General features: G+C 42.9%; 1 protein-coding gene across 2 annotated transcripts in view; it reads right to left on the bottom strand.

The window, feature by feature from the left end:
• The window catches only part of fer (fer (fps/fes related) tyrosine kinase), a 128522-nt gene that overhangs the window by 43294 nt on the left and 60163 nt on the right, over positions 1-25065 (bottom strand). For both annotated transcript variants that reach the window (XM_059969499.1, XM_059969498.1), the window contains 4 exons: positions 20362-20499; positions 19639-19758; positions 18753-18875; positions 15151-15340 (listed from right to left, as the gene is read on the bottom strand). In XM_059969499.1, the coding sequence (XP_059825482.1) occupies positions 15151-15340; positions 18753-18875; positions 19639-19758; positions 20362-20499 (571 nt within the window). The remainder of the gene's footprint in view (positions 1-15150; positions 15341-18752; positions 18876-19638; positions 19759-20361; positions 20500-25065) is intronic.

Here is a 25065-nt window from a genome sequence, read left to right as displayed (position 1 = left end):
GTGTCATCAGCAAATTTAATTAGCAGATTAGAGCTGTGGGTGGCGATACAATCATGGATAAACAGGGAGTAAAGGAGGGGACAGTACGCAGCCCTGAGGGGCTCCTGTATTGAGAGTGAGGGGGGTGGACGTGAGGGAGCCCACTCTTACCACTTGCCAGTGATCTGACAGGAAGTCCAGGATCCATCTGCATAAGGGAGGGTCAAGGCTAAGGTCTCTGAGCTTCCTGCTGAGCCTGGATGGAATTATGGTGTTGAATGCTGAACTGTGGTCCAAGAACAGCATTCTCACATAAGCATCTTTCTTCTCTAGATGTGTAAGGACAGTATGTAGAGCAGTGGCTATTGCATCGAATTTGACCAGTTGTGTCAGTAGGCGAATTGTAAGGGATCCAGTTTGGGTAGTAGCATGCTGCAGATGTAGTCCCTGACCAGCCTCTCGAAGCTTACTATTGAGGTGAGTGCGCCAAGATGCCAATTGTTCAGGCATGTTACCTTGTACTATTTTGATACAGGGACAATAGTGGATATTTTCAAGCAGGAGGGCACTCTACACTGGGAGAGGGAGAGATTAAAAATGTCTGGAAACACACCTACCAGTTGTGCTGCACACATCCTGAGTACTCTCCCTGGGATGTGACTGTCCACTCATTGGAAACATCTGCGTACCTCAGCCTCAGAGATGACCAGGTTGCAGGTTGTAGCGGTGGCTTTCCTTGGAGGCTCAGAGTTAGTGACATTAAAACAAGTGTAAAAGCAATTGAGCTCATCTGGGAGAGAGGCCGCGATGTTGGCGGCACCACTATGTTTGGCTTTGAAGTCTGTGATGGAATGCAACCACAAGTCATGTGTGCTGAATCTTGACTCAATCTTGCCCCTGTATTGTTGTTTTGCAGCCTTGATAGCTCTGCACAGATCATAGCTGCTTTTCTTGAGCTCCTGCTGATTGCTGGCAATGTAAGCTCTATGTCGCGTGGTAAGTGCTGCTCACACAGAACTGGTGATCCAGGGTTTCTGGTTCGGGAGGACCCTGACTGACTTCTGGGGGACAACGTCGTCGATGCACTTCTAGATGAAGCATGTGACTGCATCCAAGAACTCGGAGACATCCTCATCATGAAAAACATTCCAGTTGATGTCATTGAAGCAGTCCTGCAACATGGAGGCTGATTGGTCGGACCAACACTGGACAGTTTTAACTATGGCCATCTCTTGTTTCAGCTTCTGTCTGTATGTTGGCAAAAGCAGGATCGAAGATGATTTTGACGATGATCAAAAGGAGAGCTTTGTAAGTGTTGCAGAAGGGAGTGTAAGTGGTCAAGTGTCTGATCTCCACGAGTGCTCACCTAGATGTGCTGACAAAACTTCAGAGAGACTTTCGTCAGCGATGCTCGATTAAAGTCACCAGGTGATGAAGGCAGCCTCTGGGTGTGCAATCTCCAGTGTGTTGATGGTTTTGTACAGTTCCTTGATGGCCAGGTCAGTTATCAGCCTGCAGCAGATTATACACAACTGTGATGATAACAGCCATGAACTCCCTCGGCAGCCAGTAGGATCTGCACAGAAGCATCAGGTATTTCAGGTCTGGGGAACAAAAACATACGAGGGCAAGCACATTCCGTGGATCACACCAAACATGGTTGACCATGAAGCATAACCCTCCTCCTTTACTCTTCCCAGTGAGGTTTTCTGACCTGCCCACCCTGAACAGGGAGAACGCAGAGGGCTTGTTAAGTGTAGTCCGGTATCTCCTCAGTCAGCCATGTCTCCACGAAGCACAAAACATTACATTCCTTTGTTTCCTGCTGGTAGGAGATTATGGCTCTCAGTTTGCACAGCTTGTTGTCCAGGGACTGAATGTTAGCCAGGAGTATGCTAGGGAGCGGTGGCCGATTTGCACGCTGTTTCAGCCTCACCAGGCCTTCTCCCTCGCCTCCGAGGGTGTTTCTTCCAAGGGTGGTGATGTAAGAGATGAGTCTCCCTTGGATCACATAAGCAGGGGTTCCCAGTATCGGAAAGGCAGCATATAATGCCAATTTTCAGCAGAGTCAGCCTATTGTAACTAATGTGATATCAGCTACTAGAACAGAAAATGCTAAGAAAATTGTAGAAAGTTGTAGTATACTGTAGATTTGGAATGGAGCTCGCAACACGGCCACCGTACACGGCACCATCTTGTGAAAAAATATAGTTCTAAAGGCTAAAGAGAGCAAGTGATTTTTGGGAGAAAGTATGAATTGAGAATTGCATTTGAATAATCAACCATAATTATACTGAATAGCTGACTCAAAGAGCCAAATAGCCTTCTCCTGTTCATACACCTGTTTATAATTTCTCTGGGGAAATTAGTACCAACAGGTGGCAGCAAAATAATCTGCTTTGCTTTTGACCTTTTGCAAATTTGCTCCAAGCCACATTTCAAAGATTGTGCTTTTCTAGCTTCCCCAGAAAATGGGGAAACTCATAGGGTTAAAGCTCCACACAGTCAGCAATGGAAGTCAAAACTGAACATTGAATCTGAGAATGCTACACTACCTGTAACCATGGTTTCCATACTTCTGCTCTTAAATCACCTTCTAAGCACACAAGAGCACGAGACAGAATTTGACACCAGAGCAAGCAGAAACAAGACAGAGCAACAAGTAGGAAATAGGAATGATTGAGGATTTGCATGAGCACACAAAGATGGCTACACAGCAGCTGGTGAGAGTTGGGCCAGTGTACAAGACTGCATGGGGGGGGGGGGGGGAGAGAGGGGTGGGGAAGAGGGGGAGCAGGAGGGAGGGAGTGAAAAATATATATGCAGTGAAAGGCTAACATCACTGTAGCAAACATCACTGTTCCTGTAGCGGTGTGCTACATGCAGCGCTAAAATTACGACACGGAGTCGGTAACTGAAGTCGAAAGAAAAACTTTATTTGAAATCCTCAACCTCACTTTTAAGCCTCCCTCAACCTGCCCCCCGTGGCGCAGAGGCTCCAAAGCTCTGTGCTCGCAAACCCCCCGTAGGCTATCTCCCTTAGCCAGAAAGCTGGCTAATTGTGAGCCGGTTCGGATGTGCCAGGAAATGGGTCGCCACATAACCCCCCCCCCCCCCCCCCAGAACCGGCGATACACCCCCCAGTGTCCACAGTCTGGGCCGGAACCTGCTTGGGAGGTCGGCCTCTGCGCCGAGGTGCCGGAAACTCGACCGGTTGTGCCAGGTCCACATGGACTGGCTTGAGTCGGTCCACCGTGAAAACCTCCTCTTTCCCCCCAACGTCCAGCACGAACGTGGACCCGTTGTTCTGGAGCACCATAAACGGCCCCTCGTATGGCCGCTGCACCGGTGGCCGATGCCCGCCCCTTCGTACAAACACAAACTTACAGTTCTGCAGGTCTTTGGGTACGCAGGTCGGGTTCCGCCCGTGCTATGAAGTGGGTATGGGGGCCAGGTTACCGAGCTTCTCGCGTAGTCTGCCCAGGACTGCTGCGGGATCTTCCTCTTGCCCCCATGGGGCTGGTAGGAACTCCCCAGGGACGACCAGGGGCGCGCCGTATACCAACTCGGCCAACGAGGCGTGCAGGTCGTCCTTGGGTGCTGTGCGGATGCTGAGTAGGACCCAGGGAAGCTCGTCCGCCCAGTTGGCTCCTTGCAGGCAGGCCATGAGGGCTGACTTCAGGTGACGGTGGAAACGCTCCACTAGCCCGTTCGACTGTGGGTGGTAGGCAGTTGTGTGGTGCAGCTGAGTCCCCAAAAGGCTGGCCATAGCTGACCACAGGCTGGAGGTGAACTGGGCGCCTCTGTTGGAGGTAATGTGGGCCGGTACACCAAAGCGAGATATCCAGGTGGTGATCAGGGCTCGGGCGCAAGATTCGGAGGTGGTGTCGGTGAGCGGGACCGCCTCTGGCCATCTTGTGAACTGGTCTACGATAGTCAGGAGGTGCCCACGATATCCACATGAATGTGGTCGAAACGTCGGTGGGTGGGATGGAACTGCTGTGGTGGGGCTTTGGTGTGCCGCTGCACCTTGGCCATCTGGCAGTGCATGCACGTTTTGGCCCATTCACTGACCTGTTTGCGGAGTCCGTGCCAAACGAACCTGCTGGAAACCATCTGGACAGTCGTCCGGATGGAGGGATGTGCCAAGTTATGAATGGAGTTGAAAACACGGTGCCGCCAGGCTGTCGGAACGACGGGACGGGGCTGGCCGGTGGCAACGTCACAGAGTAGGGTCCTCTCACCCAGGCCTACGGGGAGGTCCTGGAGCTGCAAACCGGAGACTGCGGTTCTGTAACTCGGAATCTCCTCATCTGCCTGCTGTGCCTCTGCCAGTGCCTCAAAGTCTACCCCTTGGGAAAGGGCATGAACGGTAGGGCGAGAGAGCGCATCCGCCACGACATTGTCCTTACCCGAGACGTGCCGGACATCCGTCGTGTATTCAGAGATGTAGGACAGGTGGCGTTGCTGGCGGGACGACCAGGGGTCGGACGCTTTCGTAAACGCAAAGGTAAGCGGTTTGTGGTCCGTGAACGCAGTGAAGGGCCGACCTTCTAGGAAGTACCTGAAATGCCGGATTGCCAGGTAGAGCGCCAACAGTTCCCGATCGAAAGCACTGTACTTGAGCTCGGGTGGCCGCAGGTGTTTGCTGAAAAACGCCAGGGGTTGCCAGCGACCTGCGATGAGTTGCTCCAGCACCCCACCGATTGCCGTGTTAGATGCGTCCACTGTGAGGGCGGTAGGGGCGTCCATTCTGAGATATACTAGCATTGCGACGTTCGCCAAAGCTTCCTTCGTTTGAACGAAAGCGGCGGCGGACTCCTCGTCCCAGGTAATGTCCTTGCTCGGACCTGACATCAGGGCGAACAGGGGGCGCATGATCCGGGCAGCTGAAGGGAGGAAGTGGTGGTAGAAATTGACCATACCTACGAATTCCTGAAGCCCTTTGATCGTGATGGGTCGGGGGAAGTGGCGGACCGCATCTACCTTAGTGGGCAGAGGGGTTGCCCCATCTTTAGTAATCCTGTGGCCCAGGAAGTCAATGGTATCGAGTCCGAACTGGCATTTGGCGGGGTTGATTGTAAGACTGTACTCACTCAGTCGGGCGCAGAGTTGACGGAGGTGGGACAGATGCTCCTGACGACTGCTGCTGGCTATGAGGATGTCGTCCAAATAGATGAACGCGAAGTCCAGGTCCCGTCCCACCGCGTCCATTAACCACTGGAACGTCTGTGCGGCATTCTTCAGGCCGAACGGCATGCGGAGGAACTCGAAAAGGCCAAACGGGGTGATGAGAGCCGTTTTGGGGACGTCGTCAGGATGCATCGGGATTTGATGGTACCCTCGGACGAGGTCTACCTTGGAGAAGATCCGTGTGCCGTGCAGGTTTGCTGCAAAGTCCTGAATGTGAGGCACAGGGTAGTGGTCCGGTGTGGTAGCCTCGTTCAGCCTGCGGTAGTCGCCGCACGGTCTCCAGCCTCCCATCGCTTTGGGCAACATGTGCAGGGGGGAGGCCCATGGGCTGTCAGACCGCCGGATGATCCCCAATTCCTCCATCCTCTGGAACTCCTCCTTCGCCAGTCGGAGCTTGTCCGGGGGAAGCCGCCGAGCGTGGGCGTGGAGGGGTGGTCCCTGGGTCGGGATGTGGTGCTGTACACCATGTCGGGGCATGGCCGCTATGAACTGCGGTGCCAGAACCGATGGGAAATCCGCCAGGACCCTGGTGAAGTCGTTGTCGGACAGCCTGATGGAGCCGAGGTGAGGGGCCGGCAACTGGGCTGCACCCAGGGAGAACGTCTGAAAGGTCTCAGCGTGTACCAGTCTCTTCCTGGGCAGGTCGACCAGTAGGCTGTGAGCCCGCAAAAAATCCGCACCCAGAAGCAGTTGGGCTACGGTGGCCAGTGTAAAGTCCCACGTGAACTGGCTGGAGCCGAACTGTAGCTGCACCTGACGGGTGCCATAGGTCCTTACTGTGCTGCCGTTCACGGCCCTCAGGGGGGGCCCCGGTGCCCTGCTGCGGGTGTCGTAACTTGTCGGAGGTAAAACGCTGATCTCAGCACCAGTGTCAACCAAAAACCGGCGTCCCGACCTTCTGTCCCACACATACAGGAGGCTATCCCGATGGCTAGCCGCCATAACCATCAGCGGCGGCTGGCCCTGGCGTTTCCCAGGAACTTGCAGGGCGGGCGACAACGGCGGGCTTCTGCACTCCACCGCTGGTGGTAGAAGCACCAGTGTTCATTGGGCCGGGGGTTGGCGGGCTCTGCGGCCGGGCCTGGACTGGTTTGCTGCTGGGAGCGTGGCTGGGAGATCTGTGCGATGGACGCCCCGCTCACCTTTTTGGCGTTCCACAGCAAGTCTGCCCGGGCTGCCACCTTCCGGGGGTCACTGAAATCTGCGTCGGACAGCAGCAGGCGTATGTCCTCGGGCAGCTGCTCCAGGAATGCCTGCTCAAACATGAGGCAGGGTGTGTGTCCGTCGGCCAGAGACAACATCTCATTCATTAAAGCCGAAGGAGGTTTGTCGCCCAAGCCATCCAGGTGCAGTAAACGGGCAGCCCGCTCACGCCGTGAGAGTCCGAAAGTCCTGAGGAGCAGGGCTTTGAATTCCGTGTACTTGCCGTCTGCCGGGGGCGACTGTACGAACTCCGCGACCTGGTCGGGGGAGCTCTCCACGTAGTAGTAGCGGATGTCTTCTGAGGTGATCTGGCGAACGTGGAATTGGGCTTCGGCTTGCTGGAACCATAGGTTTGGACGCTGTGTCCAGAAACCCGGCAGTTTCAACGAAACCGCATGAACAGAGGCGGCGTCAGTCATTTCTGGTCCAAAAATCGTTTGGACCGTCGGGGTCACCAATTGTAGCGGTGTGCTACACGCAGTGCTAAAATTACGACATGGAGTCGGTAACTGCAGTCGAAGGAAAAACTTTATTCGAAATCCTCAGCCTCACTTTTAAGCCTCCCTCAACCTGCCCCCCGTGGCGCAGAGGCTCCAAAGCTCTGTGCTCGCAAACCCCCGTAGGCTATCTCCCTTAGCTGGAAAGCTAATTGTGAGCCGGTTCGGATGTGCCAGGAAATGGGTCGCCACATTCCTTCAAATTGAAAGTTTCGTACTCAGAAGCCTATCTGTTTGCCGGCCTATTCCCTTCACACCCAATCTATTCAAAATTATTCTTATATTTCTGACGGTGGGCTACTCTAGGACCAGAGAGGTCACACAAGGGAACCACTTCCGACTGAGATATATTTGTCATGAATTGCATCTAAAACTATTTTTTGTATATAAGTTACACAATTAATCACAGTCATTTTTTTTAAAATTGCTGGATAATCCTTAAGAAAAATTCTCATTTTCAGCCATTTTGCTGGGGAAGCTAGAAAAGCATAATCTTTAAAATGTGGCTTGGTGCAAATGTACAAAAAGCCAAAAGTAAAGCAAATTATTTTGCTGCCATCTATTGATACTAATTCAGCAGTACAAAATGAAAATTACTATCAACGATGCATTTCACAGCAATTATTCTGATCCACAGTTCCACTTTATCCTTGGACACACTAAATACTGCAAAACAAGAAGCTTTGTCTTTCTTTTAGATATTAAAACTTACAACCTTCAACGGCTCATGCGTTTAAGACTTCTCAGTCTTCCTTCCCCTTCACATTGCTCTGAACATACTGCACTCAGTTCCACTCCCTGCCATGTTTTCCATAATCCCTTCTGATCTTCCCGCTCTAATTCTAAACAATCAGCTCTGAACAAATATCTCAATTTCAGAGTCCAGCATGACATTTAAGCTCTTTTTTTCTGCCAACTGCAAACATAACGTTGGCTCTTTTTTTCTCCCCCAATCTCTCTAACTCACTTCAACAAAACTCTCTTGCAACTTGCAGCATTCTGCTCCCTAACTCTGATGAAGCCTTGAAAACTTCTGACAAGGGTAGTACTGTTGTAGTTTGCTGAATTGACCTCTATCTCCCATAGGTCATATATCAGCTTTCTGACACATGAACGATCCCATCATTGAAAATGAGGGCACTGTCTTCTAGAGAGTGATTCATTTTCTTTTGAGATCATCCCTCCCAAATGACCAGTTTTAGAATAGCTACAAGAACTCTCCCCACTCTCTGCCAAGTTCCCTCTCAAGCATCACCTCCCGAAGGCTTAAGATTTGCTTTCCCAATCAGCGTAAATTCATCCATCAATAAGCACAGTGGAAGTGTTCTTCATTGCATGACAACTGCAAGAGAAATACAGTCAGTAGCACCAGCAACTATATAAGCTCACAGATACTTTTTCCTCCATCAATTAGGAGGAACTGTGTAAATATCCCCTTCAAATTCCATTACCCACAGAAATTTGATTTATCTTACATCTGGTTCATGATGGCATACAAACCATGTTCCTAATGAATGGATCCAGAGATCTCTCAATGCCTTTTATTTGTTAATCTTCTCATTACAATGGCGCACTTCACCTCCAACAAGCTTAACATAGAAGTGAAATTAATCTGTAGGACAAATGGGAAACTCTTCATCCTACATTGCCTCTAATTTGAAACCAAGGTTCCATCCCCTCTGCACTTCTCAATCTTAAAAGACAGGCTTTACACAATAGCTGCAAAAGGAAGATCCTCAACCAAAAGGCTCCCAGCTGTACAACATAGTTTCACAACAAGACCCTGAATAATACACAATATCTCTCATCTTAGAAGATGACACTCAGTGAAGGTAGATATTTATAATAAATTTCCTCATCTTCTTCAGTGTTCCAGTAATGCCTTTGGGCCAAAGTGTGTTTGAAGATCAAGACCTCAAACCAAACAAAGCCCACAATTAGCAAACACAAAGAAATCTGCAGATGCTGGAAATTCAAACAACATCACACGCAAAATGCTGGTGGAACACAGCAGGCCAGGCAGCATCTGTAGGAGAAGCGCTGTCAACGTTTCGGGCTGAGATCCTTCGTCAGGACTAACCGAAAGGAAAGATAGTAAGAGATTTGAAAGTAGTGGGGGGGAGGGGGAAAATGCAAAATGATAGAAGACCGGAGGGGGTGGGATGAAGCTAAGAGCTGGAAAGGTGATTGGTGAAAGTGATACGGAGCTGGAGAAGGGAAAGGATCATGGGACGGGAGGCCTTGGGAGAAAGAAAGGGGGTGGGGTGGGGAAGCACCAGAGGGAGATGGAGAACAGGCAAACAACTAAATACGTCAGGGGTGGGGTAAGAAGGGGAAGAGGGGCATTAACGGAAGTTAGAGAAGTCAATGTTCATGCCATCAGGTTGGAGGCTACCTAGTCGGTATATAAGGTGCTGTTCCTCCAACTTGAGTTTGGATTCATTGTGACAGTAGAGGAAGCCATGTATAGACATATCAGAATGGGAATGGGACTTGGAATTAAAATGTGAGGCTACTGGGAGATCCTGCTTTTAATCCACACATTTTAATTCCACGCCCCATTCCCATTCTGATATGTCTATCTATGGCCTCCTCTACTGTCAAAATGAATCCAAACTCAGGTTGGAGGAACAGCACCTTATATACCGACTGGGTAGCCTCCACCTGATGGCATGAACATTGACTTCTCTAACTTCCGTTAATGCCCCTCCTCCCCTTCTTACCCCACCCCTGACATATTTAGTTGTTTGCCTGTTCTCCATCTCCCTCTGGTGCTTCCTCCCCCACCCCCTCTTTCTTTCTCCCAAGGCCTCCCGACCCATGATCCTTTCCCTTCTCCAGCTCAGTATCACTTTCACCAATCACCTTTCCAGCTCAGAGCTTCATCCCACCCCCTCCGGTCTTCTCCTATCATTTTGCATTTCCCCCTCCCCCCACTACCTTCAAATCTCTTACTATCTTTCCTTTCGGTTAGGCCTGACGAAGGGTCTCGGCCCGAAACGTCGACAGTGCTTCTCCTACAGATGCTGCCTGGCCTGCTGTGTTCCACCAGCATTTTGTGTGTGTTGTTGTTTGAAAGCCCACAATTAACATGGCCTCTAAATGCTTCAGAGAGTTTGAAATCTACCACCAGGTACTTCAAAGTACTGGAGTATTACTATTACTTGCATTGCTGCCTCTACAAAATCTTTCAAATCCATTAGCAGGATAAGGAAACTAACATCAGTCTCTTCACCCAAGTCAACTTATCTAGGACTGAGATCCTAATTATACTCATTTTGCTCCATTGGAAAGACCATATCATTTGTATGCTTCACACGAAACTTTTATTCTAAACTCTGCAAATGACAAGAGATTACCTGGTTAACAGCGTATATATTTCAAGGATAGAACTCAAAGCCTTCTTTAAAAAAAGTTCACCAACCCACCAATTCCTAGGAATCCTTATCAACTGCTTCAAGTGGAGAAAGAATATTTAGAAAGACACTGCTAACCCCTCATATGCCAGCAGTCCACTGTTAGCAGGAGTATAGCATCTCACAAATTATTCGCACACCTGCAGAGTCCAGCACTCCTGCTAAAACTGTTACAAAGTCTTTAAGTGCCACATTGGCCTCAATCACTTCAGAATCTGCAGAGCAGGAATGGAAAGCATGTTATCTTTGATCCTAAGAGATAGCTTAAAAGAAAAGTAGGTGTTATTTACCTTACAGAATGCGGTACTCCAGCACTATTAGTATATGATGTTGACTCTAAGTGAACCTCTGCCTCTCAGTCAGTCATAGATGTTGCATAGGTATTGCTAAATGTAGGAATGGACTGCATCATCTACAGAGATGTTGTTATGCATTGAACACTGTGCAAACAATCTATTTTAGTTATCTACTGTGAGGCTACTAATTATAGCCAATTCTTTCAAAATTTTGTTTGTAGTTTTCCTCCTTCACCAGCTGGCTTCCTAGATCTGTCAGAATTGCATCTGAACTATACCAGAACTTAAAATTGAGACACCATGCTAGCAATTTCATTGTGACTGAAAGGCAAGCAAAAAATAGTTAGAACAGAGCTGCACAAAAAAGTGAAAATAATCTTAGCTACAAACAGAACAGGATTGAACTTTTTAACATAAAGCAAAGAGTGGCACTTTATATAAAGGATTACAGTAAGATGTTAAATGGTTCAAAAGCCAAATGACAATTCTTCTTCCAACTGCTAACAGTGGGAAATATTTTTTAAAAACTGAGTTTCCACTTGTGTTCTGGGTTGTTCACTACATTGAAAGCAGATTCAATTTAGGTGGTTTAGTGATTACAGCTACAAAAGTATGACAATTTGCTGATAACATTTATGATCACAACCACCAAATCCTGTGATCCCCTGAGAGGTAAGAGGAAATTACATACAATATTGTGAATGGTCCACTACTTTAAAAAAACAAAGAACTATCCTCATGCAAAGCTCATGATGGTTAGATATTTGGCTGAAAGACTAAAAGCAGAGTATACCAATGTGCTTTCACTTTAGGTTGTTTGTCTTACGAATGATGCGATAAGATAGTCAGTCTGGCATAACGTACAATCTTGTGAGTACAACTATGTAAGGTTGTTGTAAACACTACTAGAGGAATTCAGCAAGTCAAGCAGCATCTGTTGAGGGAAAGGAATTGTTAACTTTTCAGCTCGAAACTCTACATCAGATTATTGCCTACCAATTGTACAACTGCTTTGCAATTTAGCCACCAGTTCCCAAGATAATTGTGAGAAGGAATTTTAGAAGTGCAGTTGGGCTAGGTGTGACTGTTCTATCCAAATTCAATGTCCAAGTCACTGAAGTGCTCTAAATTGTTTCACTGTTATTCAGCATAAACGCTTGAAATCAGGATTCACTGTTTATTGTAAGAGTTGAACTTAGATCTCTGATTTGTTAATCCATGTCTTTGGATTGCTGAACCAATAACTACTGAGCAGCTACTGCATTTCCTTTACCATTTGCCTTGTTATACTTAATGGCCCATTTCTGATAAATTCTAAGTATATTTTGGAATATTGTAGTTAAAGAAGAAAATGAAGAAATCTGACATTTTTGAAATGAGTAATTAACACAAAATAACTTCACAACTATAATTTACGGCAAATAGTAACCAAACAGAGAAAGGCTATTGATGCAGTATACTGGAAAGGGATTCTATACCTAGTATATAGGGGATGTTGAAGAGCAGACAGATGGACTGTTCTCACAAACTTACTACTGACATTTCAACAGGAACTTGGTCAATGGCTTCTTTTTAAACAGAAAAAAGTACAAAAAGGAAGTGTCAGAAATTGACATTAGGTTGATAAATTATAGGCCACAGTTCATGGTAGTTCAAGTTATTTGCTCCTTCTCAAATGCTCTTACAGATAGAATCATGATTTCATCACTCTTCATCTGACCACCAATCACTGACTCCAGTTGCACTTGAAACATCCAAACTGTTACCCAACCATGCAGTGTTTCATCTCATCAAAATCCACAGGTACTAGTAGATCCCTTATTTCAACTTGTTCACAGAGCTCACTTAGAACACAGAACAGGAAAAAGGCCATTTTGGCCACAATATTTGTGTGAAAAACAAATCCAAATTAAACTAAATTGTTTCTGCAGATACTTGATTCACATCACTCAATTCCCTACAGATTTTTCTGTCGTTCTAACAATCTCTTAAACCCCACAGCCACTATCTGCTTCTACCACTACCCTTGGAAGGCAATTCCAGGCACCTACCACTCTCTAAGTGGAAAAAAAATTTGACAGAAAGCACTTGGTAAACATGTTCCTTACACACACGAACATTGCCTTGTCATTCTGATGTCATTGCATATTCTCATAATGGGTCCTAAGCTGAGCTGAAGCGTTTGGGCTGGCTATATGGTGCCTTTATCACCATACATGGTGGAATATTCTGTTTCTTTAGTAATGGAGATGTATAAATGTGTATATCTTGTTTGTATTCTATATTTAAGGGAGCTCCTTCTGCTTATTTTGTAATAAGATTGCAATTACATTGTTGGATGCATCATATTTTAATTCACGTGTAGTCATAAGTTATCTTTCTGAGTAATTAAAGATGGTACGTCCTGGTGCCTAATAAAATAGAGCTTGTAACCTTCAGAAGAAGAGAGAGATAGAAGCTGCCAGGAGTTCACGCTGGACTAGAATATAATATGGAGCTATTTTGTGTTTTCTGGTAGATATACTTCAGTAAATATTTTGTTTTCCATTTACGCTATTTTTTATAAGTTTGATTGTTGATGCAGCTAATAAATACTCTTGCACTGAAGTACCAGACAACTTCAGCCATTCTTCCTTTGGTCATATCCCATGTATCTAACACTTGCACAACAGCATTAAATTGTTTCTCTTCACATTAAATGCATGCTTTCTAGTGTCAACATATCTACCCTGCGGTAAGATTCTGATTGCTCACTCTATATATGGCTCTCATAAATTCATAAAATTCTATCAGGTCTCCCCTCAACTTCTCATGCTACAGAGAAAATAAGTTTAGCCAACCTCTCTTTTTTACTCATCCTTTCTAATCCAGTCAGCAACCTGTTAAAACTCCATAGCGTGCGCGTACACACACACACACACATGCATCTCTGAACGTATAACACATCGAACCTTGAAGTCAATGGGCTACAGCAGGAGAACACCATGAACGTGCACTCAGTGCCAGGTTAGTAAGTACCTCATGTGCTTAGTAAAGTAGCTACTGAGTGTATGTCATGAAAATTGTTGTTTTCTGATAGCAGCACAGTGCTAGACATGAAAATTACTATAAATTACAAAATAAATAGTGTAAAAGAGGAATAACAAGAGTTCATTGATGAATCAGAAATCTGATGCCAGAGGGGAGTGATGAACGCTGCCTTCTTGAGGCACTGCCTCTTGCAGATGTCCTTGATGGCAGGCAGGGTTTTGCCCGTGACAGAGTGGAGTCTACAACCCTCTGCAGCCTCTCGCTATCCTGTACATTAGAAGTTTCATACCAAACTGTGATGAAATCAGTCAGAATAGTCTCCATTGTATATCTATAGAAATTTGCTAGAGTATTTGGTGACATATTATTTCTCCTCAAACTCCTAAAGAAGTCAAGCTTCAGGCTTCTTGGTCATTGCATCAATGTATTGGACCCTGGACAGGTCCTCTGAGATGCTGACACTCAGGACCTTGAAGCTGCCAACCCCTCAATGAGGACTGGTCTGTGTTCTCCCAACTTCCCCTTCCTAAAGTCCACGATCAATTCCTTGGCCTTGCTGCTATTAGTTGATTTGTCAACATCACTTAACCAGCAAATCTATCTCACTCCTATATGCCTCTTCATTGTTATTTGAAATTTTGCCAATAGTAGTGATGTCATCAACAAATTTATAGATGGTGTTTGAGCTGTGCTGAGCCACACATTCAAGAACATAAAGACAGTAAAGTAGTGGCCTAAGCACACATCCTGTGGTATGCCTGTGTTGACTGTCAGTGAGAAGTTGATGTTACTACCAATCCGCACTGACTGTGGTCTCCTGAGAAGTCGTGAATCCAGCTGCAGTGAGAGGTGCAAGTTATTGATAGTACTGAGGGGACGATGGCATTGAATGTGAGCTGTAATTGATGAACAGCAGCCCAACTAGGATGTCATCTAATTGTTCCAAAGCCAAGCCGAGAGCCAGTGAGATTACATCCACTGTAAACCTGTTGTGGCAGTAGGCAAATTGCAGCAGGCCCAGGCCATTAATCAGACAGAATCACACCCACACAACACCACCCCCCCCCCACCAATATACAATCTGTTTCAACTGCACCTCTGTCCATGATAGCCCTGGTTTCACCTATCAGAAAAAATTATTTTGTCCAACCATCCACTTTCTGAAACTTAAAAGTTACTTTCTCTCCTTCCCAGTTCTGACAACACATTTTCAACCTTAACATTTAGCTCTTTTTCAGATTCCACAGGTGCAATATGACCTGCTCAGTGTACTGATCTTTGAATGATGAGTTATAATTGTTTTTTCACTTCTCGTTAAATTTATTGTCCAAATAATAGCCTTTAGCACCTTATATTCCTTATATTCATAGTACTTTTCATGCTCAGTAAAAGTGTATTGACATAACCTAGCTCCCAAATACATCTGAAATATCAGACAAACATGTGATATTTTCTCATATTTTTCTTTTAGCTTACTTTTGTTACAGTTATTAAATATGAATATCTGAAGGACATAATATGTATATTTAAATGTACCATTGAAGTAACAGATCTTGCATCATCTTCATAGGCCAACACTGGAGGTGGTTCCTTCCCATCATTTTCTTTGACCTTTCGATCCAATAAATCTTTCTGTGCCAAGAGTTTAGCTTCAGTACACTTCATCTGCTGAACATTTTGCCGCAGCTCCTCCAACGCCTGCTTCTGACTCAGCAGTGGCACAATGCTGGTACAAAGAAATTTTGGATTAATTATATGTTCTCCATCTTCATTATGAAATGGCACGCCAGTATGCAAGAAAAATAACCTTTTCTGAAAACAACTCATTAGAGTTAACGTTCTCCAAAAAATAAAACTAGTGGTTTGTTTTCATTACTTGTGTTAAAGCCAAAACTAGAGATGCCAAGAAAGCAATTGGGGGCATTTCAGTTATATGAAGAAACCAGTGAAGTTACAGCCATTAGTCCTTGGAGCAGAAAAGGAACAGTTGCTTGAATAGAGCTTTTTCCAAACTCACTAAGATTTGGTGCAAGTGTACAAGGAATTTTCAATAGCAAATGGTTCAGAAATTAGAAAATGCAGATAAATGGAATTTGATCAAAAAAAATCTTTATTTTTAAACACAGCTAATCATGATTTGGGATATATAGCCTAACAGATTTAATAATAGGTTTCACTGCTAATGTAATGGCCTCTCTGTAATGTTTCACTGCTCAGGCTAAGGTAACGGTTCTCTGTAACAGCAATATTTGGGTTATGACAAGAGGTAACGGCATGTTAGCCAATGAGCGGTATGTTGTTCTTTCTTGTGTGTTTGGGAGCAGGGGTTTTGTGGCCTTTAGTTGCAGAGCAACGAAGAGAGAGAACGCAACTGCAGAAAGCTGGTAGACTGCCGGACGGAGTGGACTGAGGAGTGAGGGGTCAAAGGTCGGCTACGCTCTGAGGAGAACAATGGGAACAAATGGACGACATTGTGAGCTCCAACATTTGCGCATTAGACTGTTTTATGAGAATGGACCCTTTTTTTGTTTCTTTACTAACCATATAGTCAAATTAAGAATTATAAAGCTCAATCGTTTAGTCACATATTGTGTACTGTCTGTTATTTCGGGGTACTGATTTGTAACAGGGGACACATCGCACAGCATCCGCCCAAACAAGATTTCTTAAGTTTGGCTGGGCTGGGGGGGGGGGGGGGGGGCTATCATCCCTAGATTAAGTCGCTAGCTAAACCGAGGGTTACAATAAGAAGGAATTGCAAGAGAAATAATATGCAACCAAAATCTGTTTTGCTGTATATTTAAAAAGATGATAGCAATTTGGAATATTAGTTTTACAAAGATATCTGTGATCAGTCTGCAAAGAATACTTTAAATGACAGCCTAGTTCTCAGTTGGAAACACAAATACTTTGCCTATAAAAAGCATTTATTCCCTTTAATATGACACACCAAATCATCACTACTGTTTGGTTTTACAAGTCACATAATTAGTTAAATGCAGATCGCAGTGTGCAGTCAAGGTGTTTAAACTGACTGTAGTAAAAATACACCTGTATCTGGAAGGTAACAACTGCTGGTGAGTCAATACCCTGGCAAAAACTACACCATGAAGTCTAAGAACACTCCAAGCAACTCTGCGAAAAGGTTATTGAAAGCACGTCAGGAGATGGATACAAGAAAATTTCCAAGTCACTGAATACCCTTTGGGGTACAGTTAAGCCAATCATCAAAAAAATGAAAAGAATATGGCACAGCTGTAAATCTGCCTGGGGCAGGCTGTCCTCAAAAATTGAGGGACTGTGCAAGAAGAGACTAGTGAGGGAGGCCATTAAGACATTTATTACAACTCTGGAAGAGATGGGAGAGACTTCGCAGACCACAACTGTTGCCCGGGCGCATCACCAGTCATAGCTTTATGGCAGAATGGCAAAGTGAAAGCCACTGTTGAAAAAAAATTCTCATGAAATCTCAGCTAGTTTGCCAGTATTGAAGTATAAAAGTTGCAACTTGCTATTTGAAAGAGAATGAAATCTTAGGAATGTAGAAGACAATGGTGTGTTAGAGGAAGCTAAGAGATGTAAATTATGTAATCTGAGTTTGCTATTTGCTATGCATGTACCCAATTTAGCAGGAGAATGAAATATTAAGAATGTAGAAGACAATGGTGTGTTAATGAAAGGTAGCTAAGAGATGTAGATTAGAACATGATTAAGTCACGAAATATTAAGAACGTAAACTTGCTATTTGCTACAGAATGAAATCTTAGGAATATAGAAGACAATGGTGTGTTAATGAGAGGTAGCTAAGAGATGTAGTCAGCTTTGAAACTTGCTATTTGCTAAGCATGTACCCAATTTAGCAGGAGAATGAAATATTAAGAATGTAGAAGACAAGGTAGCTAAGAGATGTAGATTAGAACATGATTAAGTCAATGGGTAGAAACAATAGTGGCGGATGTACGTGTGGTACACAACTATAGACCAATTGCATATGCTAATGCAACTAAACCAGGAGATTGCTATAAAACATGCTATGTCCAAAGATCGGTGGGCAATCAGTGACTAGCTCAATGACCGTCTCAGCTTTGATTTGCAAATTAAAGTTTAACCCTTCTTGAAGAATCTTCTGCGTCTCCTAATCATTCGTGGGGCATGAGAAACCACGACACCAGGAGACTCTGAAGTCAGCTGGAAGAAGGTTCTATGGTCTGATAAAATCAAAATTGAGCTTTTAGGCCATCAGACCAAAAACTGGCCTATACCAAACACCCCATATCATCAAAAACACACCACCCTAACTTAAAGCATGGTGGTAGCTGCATCATGCTGAGGGGATGCTTCACTGCAGGAGGCCCTGGAAGGCTTATGACGTTAGAGGGTAAAATGAATGAAACAAAATGCAAGGAAATCCTGGAACCTCGGCAGTTTGCAAGAGAACTGTGACTTGGGAGAAGATTTGTATTTTCAAGCAAGACAATGACTCCAAAGCTACACAGGAATGGCTTAAAAACAACAAAATTAATGTCCTGGAGTGGCAAAGCCAGAATCCAGACCTCAATCCAATTAAGAATTTGTGGCTGGACTTGAAAAGCTTTGTTCACTCACAATACCCATGTAATCTCTCAGAGCTTGAGCAGTTTTGTAGAGAAAAATTGCAGTGTCTAGATGTCCAAAACTGATAGAGACCTATTCATACAGACTCAGTCAAGGCTGTAATTGCTGCCTAAGGTGCATTTACTAAACACTTTGAAGGGGGTGAATAATTAATCAATTATTTTGTGCTCTATGTTTGTAATTAATTTAAATCACTTTATAGATAGCTGTTTTCACTTTGACACCAAAGTTTTTTTCCTGTTGATCAGCATCAAAAAAGCCTAATTAAATCCACTGTGATTCAATGTTGTAAAACAATAAAACAAGAAGACTTCCAGGAGGGTGGGGGGGGGGAGGGGTGTGAACATTTTTTATAGGCACTGTAAATATGCATTGCAATTCAAAAACAACACAGGACTTTTTAAGGGGTATAGCTCTAGTTGTTGTCTTTCTGTAATAGGATCTGGAATTTAAATCACTGCTTTGAGTTTTTCCAAAAAAGGTTTATCAAAATAGTATCTTGAAGTTCGCGTATTGATACTTACTCAGATTTCTTTTCACATGCCATTGTGGTTTCCTGAATTTTTTTCTCAAGTTCTATTATGATTTCTTCTTTGTTGGTAATGGTTTGTTGAGTCTGGATTAAATCTTCAGTTGTTGTTTTTAGCCTGTTATTGAAAGAGCAGAAGATAATCTAAGAATTTCAAGAAGTGATTGACCTAAGCTGCAATAGAAAAGCTATACAAATTATCTGCAAAGGTATCAAAAATGTCACAGTCAGATATGTTAAATGTCTGAGATCAACAATAAGCCTTGCCACACTAAATAGAAAATGCATGATTCAGGTTCCCATCACTATCCAGCTGAATCATATTCTGAGAAATATGAACAGCACACGTCTGTGCTCTAGAATCTTAAGTTATGAATGAAAAGTCAGAAAAGATTCCTGTCCTCAAATAGCATTAAAACATACCCCACATGGTCCCGAGTCCATATAGGGTGCAGGTGGAGGCTTAAATATGATACCACCATATTTAAGACACATTAACAATCACCTGGCAGGTCTACAGTTGAACAATGAACATGGGTAGAAAGTAAACCTCAAACATTGGAAATTAATCTTCCTCTCTGAATTTCAAAATTTACTTTGCAATTATTGTTAATAATAATTGACAGAATCTGCTATTTGCACCCAAGGCTCAATGTTTTTTTTCAGTTTAACATTCTCAATTTCAGCAAACTTTAATAATTTAACATCCTTTCAGGTATCTGTTATAAACAAAATGTGCCCTGATTTTAGTAACTGTTCTCAGAACTCAAAGCAAATACTTTCCTTGCAGCTGCTGTTAAATATTGAAGGCCCAAATGATTATTGTTTAAAATGTTGAGAAACCACATAGGAAAGGCATAAGAACTATTACTGAAACTTACGTTGTTTGTAAACTTTCTGCTGTTAAGTTGTTCCACAAGATATCACTGGACTGAACATTTTCTATTTCTTCTAATAATAGAACATCAAATTCAATACACGCTTCCCTAATTGGCTGTGACCTACAAAAAAAAAATCATGTATTGAAAACAATATGCAAGCATCTGTTAAACTACCCTTGACTGATGCTTTTATAAAAAAAATTAAATTAAATTGACCATGGAGTTGTATTACATATAAAAATGTAAAACAATTACTATCAGAAAAACAATATAGTTACAAATGTAAATTTATTACCAATGAGGAGAATTTACAAACACACCCCAAAGCAATATTTACATTTTGAAAAATTCATTTTATAAACAGCATTCCTTAGTTTTTCAGTTTTTCTTTCCATCTCAGAATCATAAGATTTTGGAACCAACTCCTAAAGCTAGCACTTAAGACACAATCTAGGCTAATACTTCAGGACAGTACAAACTTCAAATTTGTCTATTCAATGTTACTCAACCTTTCAACGTTGATCAAACAAGAGCAACTAAGTATCTGGAACAATGTTTCATCCACAGTTACAGTCAGGGAATCTTGGCTACCCTGTAAATTTGCATTACAAATATTTTGTTACTCCGTCCGTCGTGGTTGACCATGGGTACTGCACCCTCGGGTACAGAAGTCACTGTTAGTGTTTTAGTTTTTAGTACTGGATTGAATAATAAATACATTACCTGTGATTTTCAATGAAGTGGCTATACTCTGAAGTGGGGTCGATTTGTTCCACAGAATTTTGGACATCCTTGTGGATAGTTACTATCTGTTCCGTCACAAGGCTAGTTATGTTTACATATTCTTCTAGAATTCCCTTTCTATTGAGGAAAGTGAAAACAAAAGATAGATATTGTCAGGTACAACATATTTTTCACAAATCTTCTAACTTACTATACAAATACATTAAAACCCCTTTGTGGAAGATAGCCTACTGTTAATATCCCTCATAAGAAAACTGCCATCTTTTTAGTCAGTGTGAGTTCCTTCATATCCTTCACATATTTCAAATCTTACCAATGACAGCATTAAGGCAAGTTAAATAACTATTTGCAACAAACACACAAGAGAATCATGGAGTAACAGGACTTGGGAGCGTGAACATAGCTGAATTTTAATTCTTAGCGTCCAGTGTCACAAACCACTGCATTTCCAAGCATGCAGACAAATGCAGTCTGACCTGCAATTCACAAAGTGATATGAAGCTGGCTTTAATATAATACATATTCTAATATGTGATAGGTTGTAATAAATGTGTTGCTCATTTATTGGTTCACACATCATCAACAAACAATATCAATCCAAATGTGAAGTGTGGTGAGAGATTGCCCTCAGCATAATACTTGATCCAGTGTTACAACAAGAAGCCATGATTAACTTGAAATAAATTCAAGCCAGAGGGAAAATCTTCTTAGCCAGGATGACATCTCCCACAAAGGGAAGGGGACTGTACTTCCTGGAGGCTGATCATCTCAGCCCTATGTCATCACAGAAAAGAGTTCATGCTTGTGTTTCCCAAACACTTTGAGTTGCTCCTGGAATCCACTGTATTGACACTCCATCAGTTTATTGGCAGGAACTTGAAAATAAAGAGGATTCTGTTTTATTGGGCCATCAGTTAATCAGGACAGCCACTTATTTGGGACAACTCTTAAAGAACAAAATCTAATTGAAAAAATAGCTGGGATGTCCTTTCATTTGTTAAGACACTATGCTGCATAATTGGGGCAGGCAGCATAATTGCTGTATGATTGAAACTGTTGCCAGTTTCTCACTAGCATCAATTGAATGAGTTTGTATGGCTGTTACCACTATGCTGTGCTTAGAGTGAACAATTTTTTTAAATAGTTAAGTGTGTTTGTGTTCAAAAGCAAGTGATTTTTGTCATTGATAGTTGGTGAGAAATAAGCAATAAGACAATTTGGAACTGTTTTGCTCACTGTGTTTTCAAGCTTTCAGGCTTGGAGATACCGGAAATGGACAGGAGTGAAAATGAAGAAATTTCACTACCTCAACAAGTTCAAAGGCAGTCCTAGGAGTCTGTGCTGATTTTGTTCATTTACAGTCAATCAGAAGTACAGGGCACCATACAGTGATTGAATTCCTTCGTTGATAACTATTAGAAAGTTTTATGGTACTGTAGTAATATTGGTAAATTTGTTCTGTATTTCTTTTAAATACTTGTTGCCTAGTTTGTCTTTTTTTTAATACCTTTCTAACTATTTTCATGAAATTTTGGGTAACTGTGGCAGCTGCTTACATGGACCAAAATATACTGGTCCCAATATGCCCCAATCAACCAAAATCTACTGTATAAGTTTTGGAGTTATGAAAGGAAAGTCCTATTTGACTGCTGGAGTTCTTTGAGCAGTTGATAAGTAGAAGAGATATCAGACACCAGTGAATGAGTTGTACTTGGGTTTTTCAGAAGGCTTTTAATAAGGTCGTATACAGGTGTCTGGAGTCCATTATTTGTGCTGGAACTAACAGCAAACAACTTCTGATTTGATAGCAAAAATTGCTTGTTACAGTTTTTTCAGTCTGTAAGAATCTTATGAAATATATTGTATTTCAACTGCATTTCTTGCTCATTAAGGGTGTGGGGGCAATTTTTAGTACATGCCGGCAACAAGGAACCATTTTAAAAAATCACATTAAAAGGAAAATCAGAATTAATGTGCATCAAGCCTATAATGTTAATGGCCTCTGTTCAGGTGGCAACCAGATTTCTATCTCTGTGGTTTTGTGAATCACCAATCATCTTCTAGGAGCATTTGAACACAAACAAAAGCTTGTCATATATAGAAATAAGTAATTTGCTGGAGAAGCTTAGCAGATTGAAATTGTTGATGTTTTGGATTAAAACCTTGCAAAAGGACTGCATAGGTAGATTGTATTTGCTTAACTCTGGTTCCGCTGTGATAAGAACAAAGTAGTAAACTCCATACTGTAACAGTGAGAGATTACATTTGTCTGGCACTGAAACCGGTATTGATACAAGAGAACCCCTGCGTGCAATGGCAAGGAAAGGTTTGCATGAAAGAATATTAATTTAGTGCTTCATAGTTCTGGAACCACCACTGAGAATTAATCTTTCAGATGACCACCTTATCCATTCCTTCTTGATCTTATTTTTCTATTTCTTCCTGTGTGGCCTGCAGAATTTTGCAATATGCAAAAACACCACAAAAAACTAAATCCAAGCTCAGGCAAATCCAACCATACCAGAGCTGTCAAGCACCAGAAATGCACACCTACGGTAAGTCCAATTTCATTATATTGTGGCTTGGTTTCTGAAAGGTCAGTCTCCACAAGAATCACAAGGCTAGATCAAGAAAAGACAATTATGTCAAGAAACTACACACAGACTAGCTTTATACCATGACTGTGATCACTTGCCATTCAAGAACTGGAAACTTTCCTTGTTACAGGGTATGACTGGTTTTGGAACTACCACACAACCAGTCCTTTGCTCTGGATATGATATTATAAAAGATACAAGTGCCTAACTGTTAATCAGGAGCCAGCATCAGAAAATTAATGTACTGGTCTATTTCTGCAAAAAGAGGATCCAGCTGTTGTTGGAATACTGAGCGGGTTGTTCCAAAAGGAACCAATTTTCAGTATCATATTATAGACATACCTTAACTAGATATGCAGTGGATTCTACTTAATTGGGGCACATCAGAACCAATACATTTTGGCCCAATTAAGAGACTGCCCCAATTAGCTGAAGTTTCATGGAAATACTTATAAAAAAAGACAAACTGCAGTTTAACTGAGTAACAAGTTAAATATTTAAAAGAAATACAGAATGAATTAGAGCATTACTAATACTACTAAGTATTATAAAACTGCATTAGTTTTCAAGTTATCAATGGACGAATTCATCCCGTTGATAACTTGCTTTCAAAGGATTTGAAATTAGCCAAAAAATTACCCATGTTCTTTAGAAATGAATAAAATCTGCCCAGACACCTAGGGTAATATTTTGGCTAGTTTCAAATCCTTTCATGCCATCTCGGCAAGGGTCTGACATTTTTAAAATCACAATGATCAACATTATTAAATATCACTGCTTTATGAATTAGTGTCCGTCGGCCCAAACGGATAACATAACACAAGCACACACAACTGATGTTATTTAAAATCTGCTTGCTCCAAGCATGGTGTAGTATCCAGGTCACAAGTGCATATGACTGACACTACTTAGAAACTGTTCAGCAACAGCTTCCTGGTCAAATTCAGCAGCAAAAGTTCCCCAAATAAATTAAGGAAATTCTGGTTATTTTCTTCGTCGTTTTTCCTTCTTTAAGAGTTGTTGCAAATAAGCAGCTGCGTTGATGAATCCGATGGCCCAATTAACTGGAATCCACTTGTCTTTGAAAGCATATTTAAATGGTCCCATTGGAAACCAGCACTTAGAGCATAGAACAGTACAGCACTGGAACAGGACCATTGGTCCACAATGTTGTGCCAAACCAGCTAAAAACAAAAACTAATCCCTCCCACCTACACCGTCCATATCCCAGGCATCTACCACTTCCTAAGCAAAAAACACCCCCATTGAACCTACCCCCCTCTCACATTCAATGCATGCCCTCTGGTATGAGGCATACCTACCCTAGGAAAAAGATATTCCTGTCTGCTTTATCTACATCTCTCATAATCTTATAAGCTTCTATCAGATCTCCCCTCAGCCTCCACCACTCCAGAGAAAACAACCCAAGTTTGTCCAGCATCTCATAACAGCACATCCTCTAAACCAGACAACATCCTGGTAAACCTTGTCTGCAAGCTGTTCAAATCCTCAACATCCTTCCTTTAGTGGGGTGACTACAAATGTATGCAATACTCTAGGTGTGGCCTAACCAGAGTTCTATAAAGTTGCAATATAACCTCTTGACTTTTGAACTTAATGCCTCAACTAATAAAAGCAAGCATTTGAACTTGGACCCCAAGATCACTCTGCTCAGTGTACCAGCTCTTTGCATTTGCTCTACCAAAGTGTATCACCTCACATTTATCTGGGTTAAACGCCATCTGCTATTTCTCCGCCCATGTCTACAATGATCTATATCACCCTGTATTCTTTGCTAGTCTTCTACATTATCCACAACTCCATCAATCTTGGTACCATCCACAAACTTATTAACCATTTACATTTTCATCCAGGTCATTAATGTACACACAAACAGCAGGAGTCCCAGCACAGATACCTGTGGTACACCACTAATTACAGACCTCCATCTCGAATAAATCCCTTAGACCACTTGCGATAGTATTAATAGTGTTAGAAATAAATCCTGAGCATTTTCTAAACTACTGTTCCATCTGCAAATAGGCATAAAAGGGCTGCATTTATTTGTTATTTGTGGCCAAGTGAG

The sequence above is a fragment of the Hypanus sabinus genome, chromosome 5 (assembly GCF_030144855.1).
Source record: "Hypanus sabinus isolate sHypSab1 chromosome 5, sHypSab1.hap1, whole genome shotgun sequence".
Lineage (NCBI taxonomy): Eukaryota > Metazoa > Chordata > Chondrichthyes > Myliobatiformes > Dasyatidae > Hypanus > Hypanus sabinus.
The sequence above is the reverse complement of the archived record's forward strand: the minus strand, read 5'-3'. Positions and strand labels throughout refer to the sequence as shown.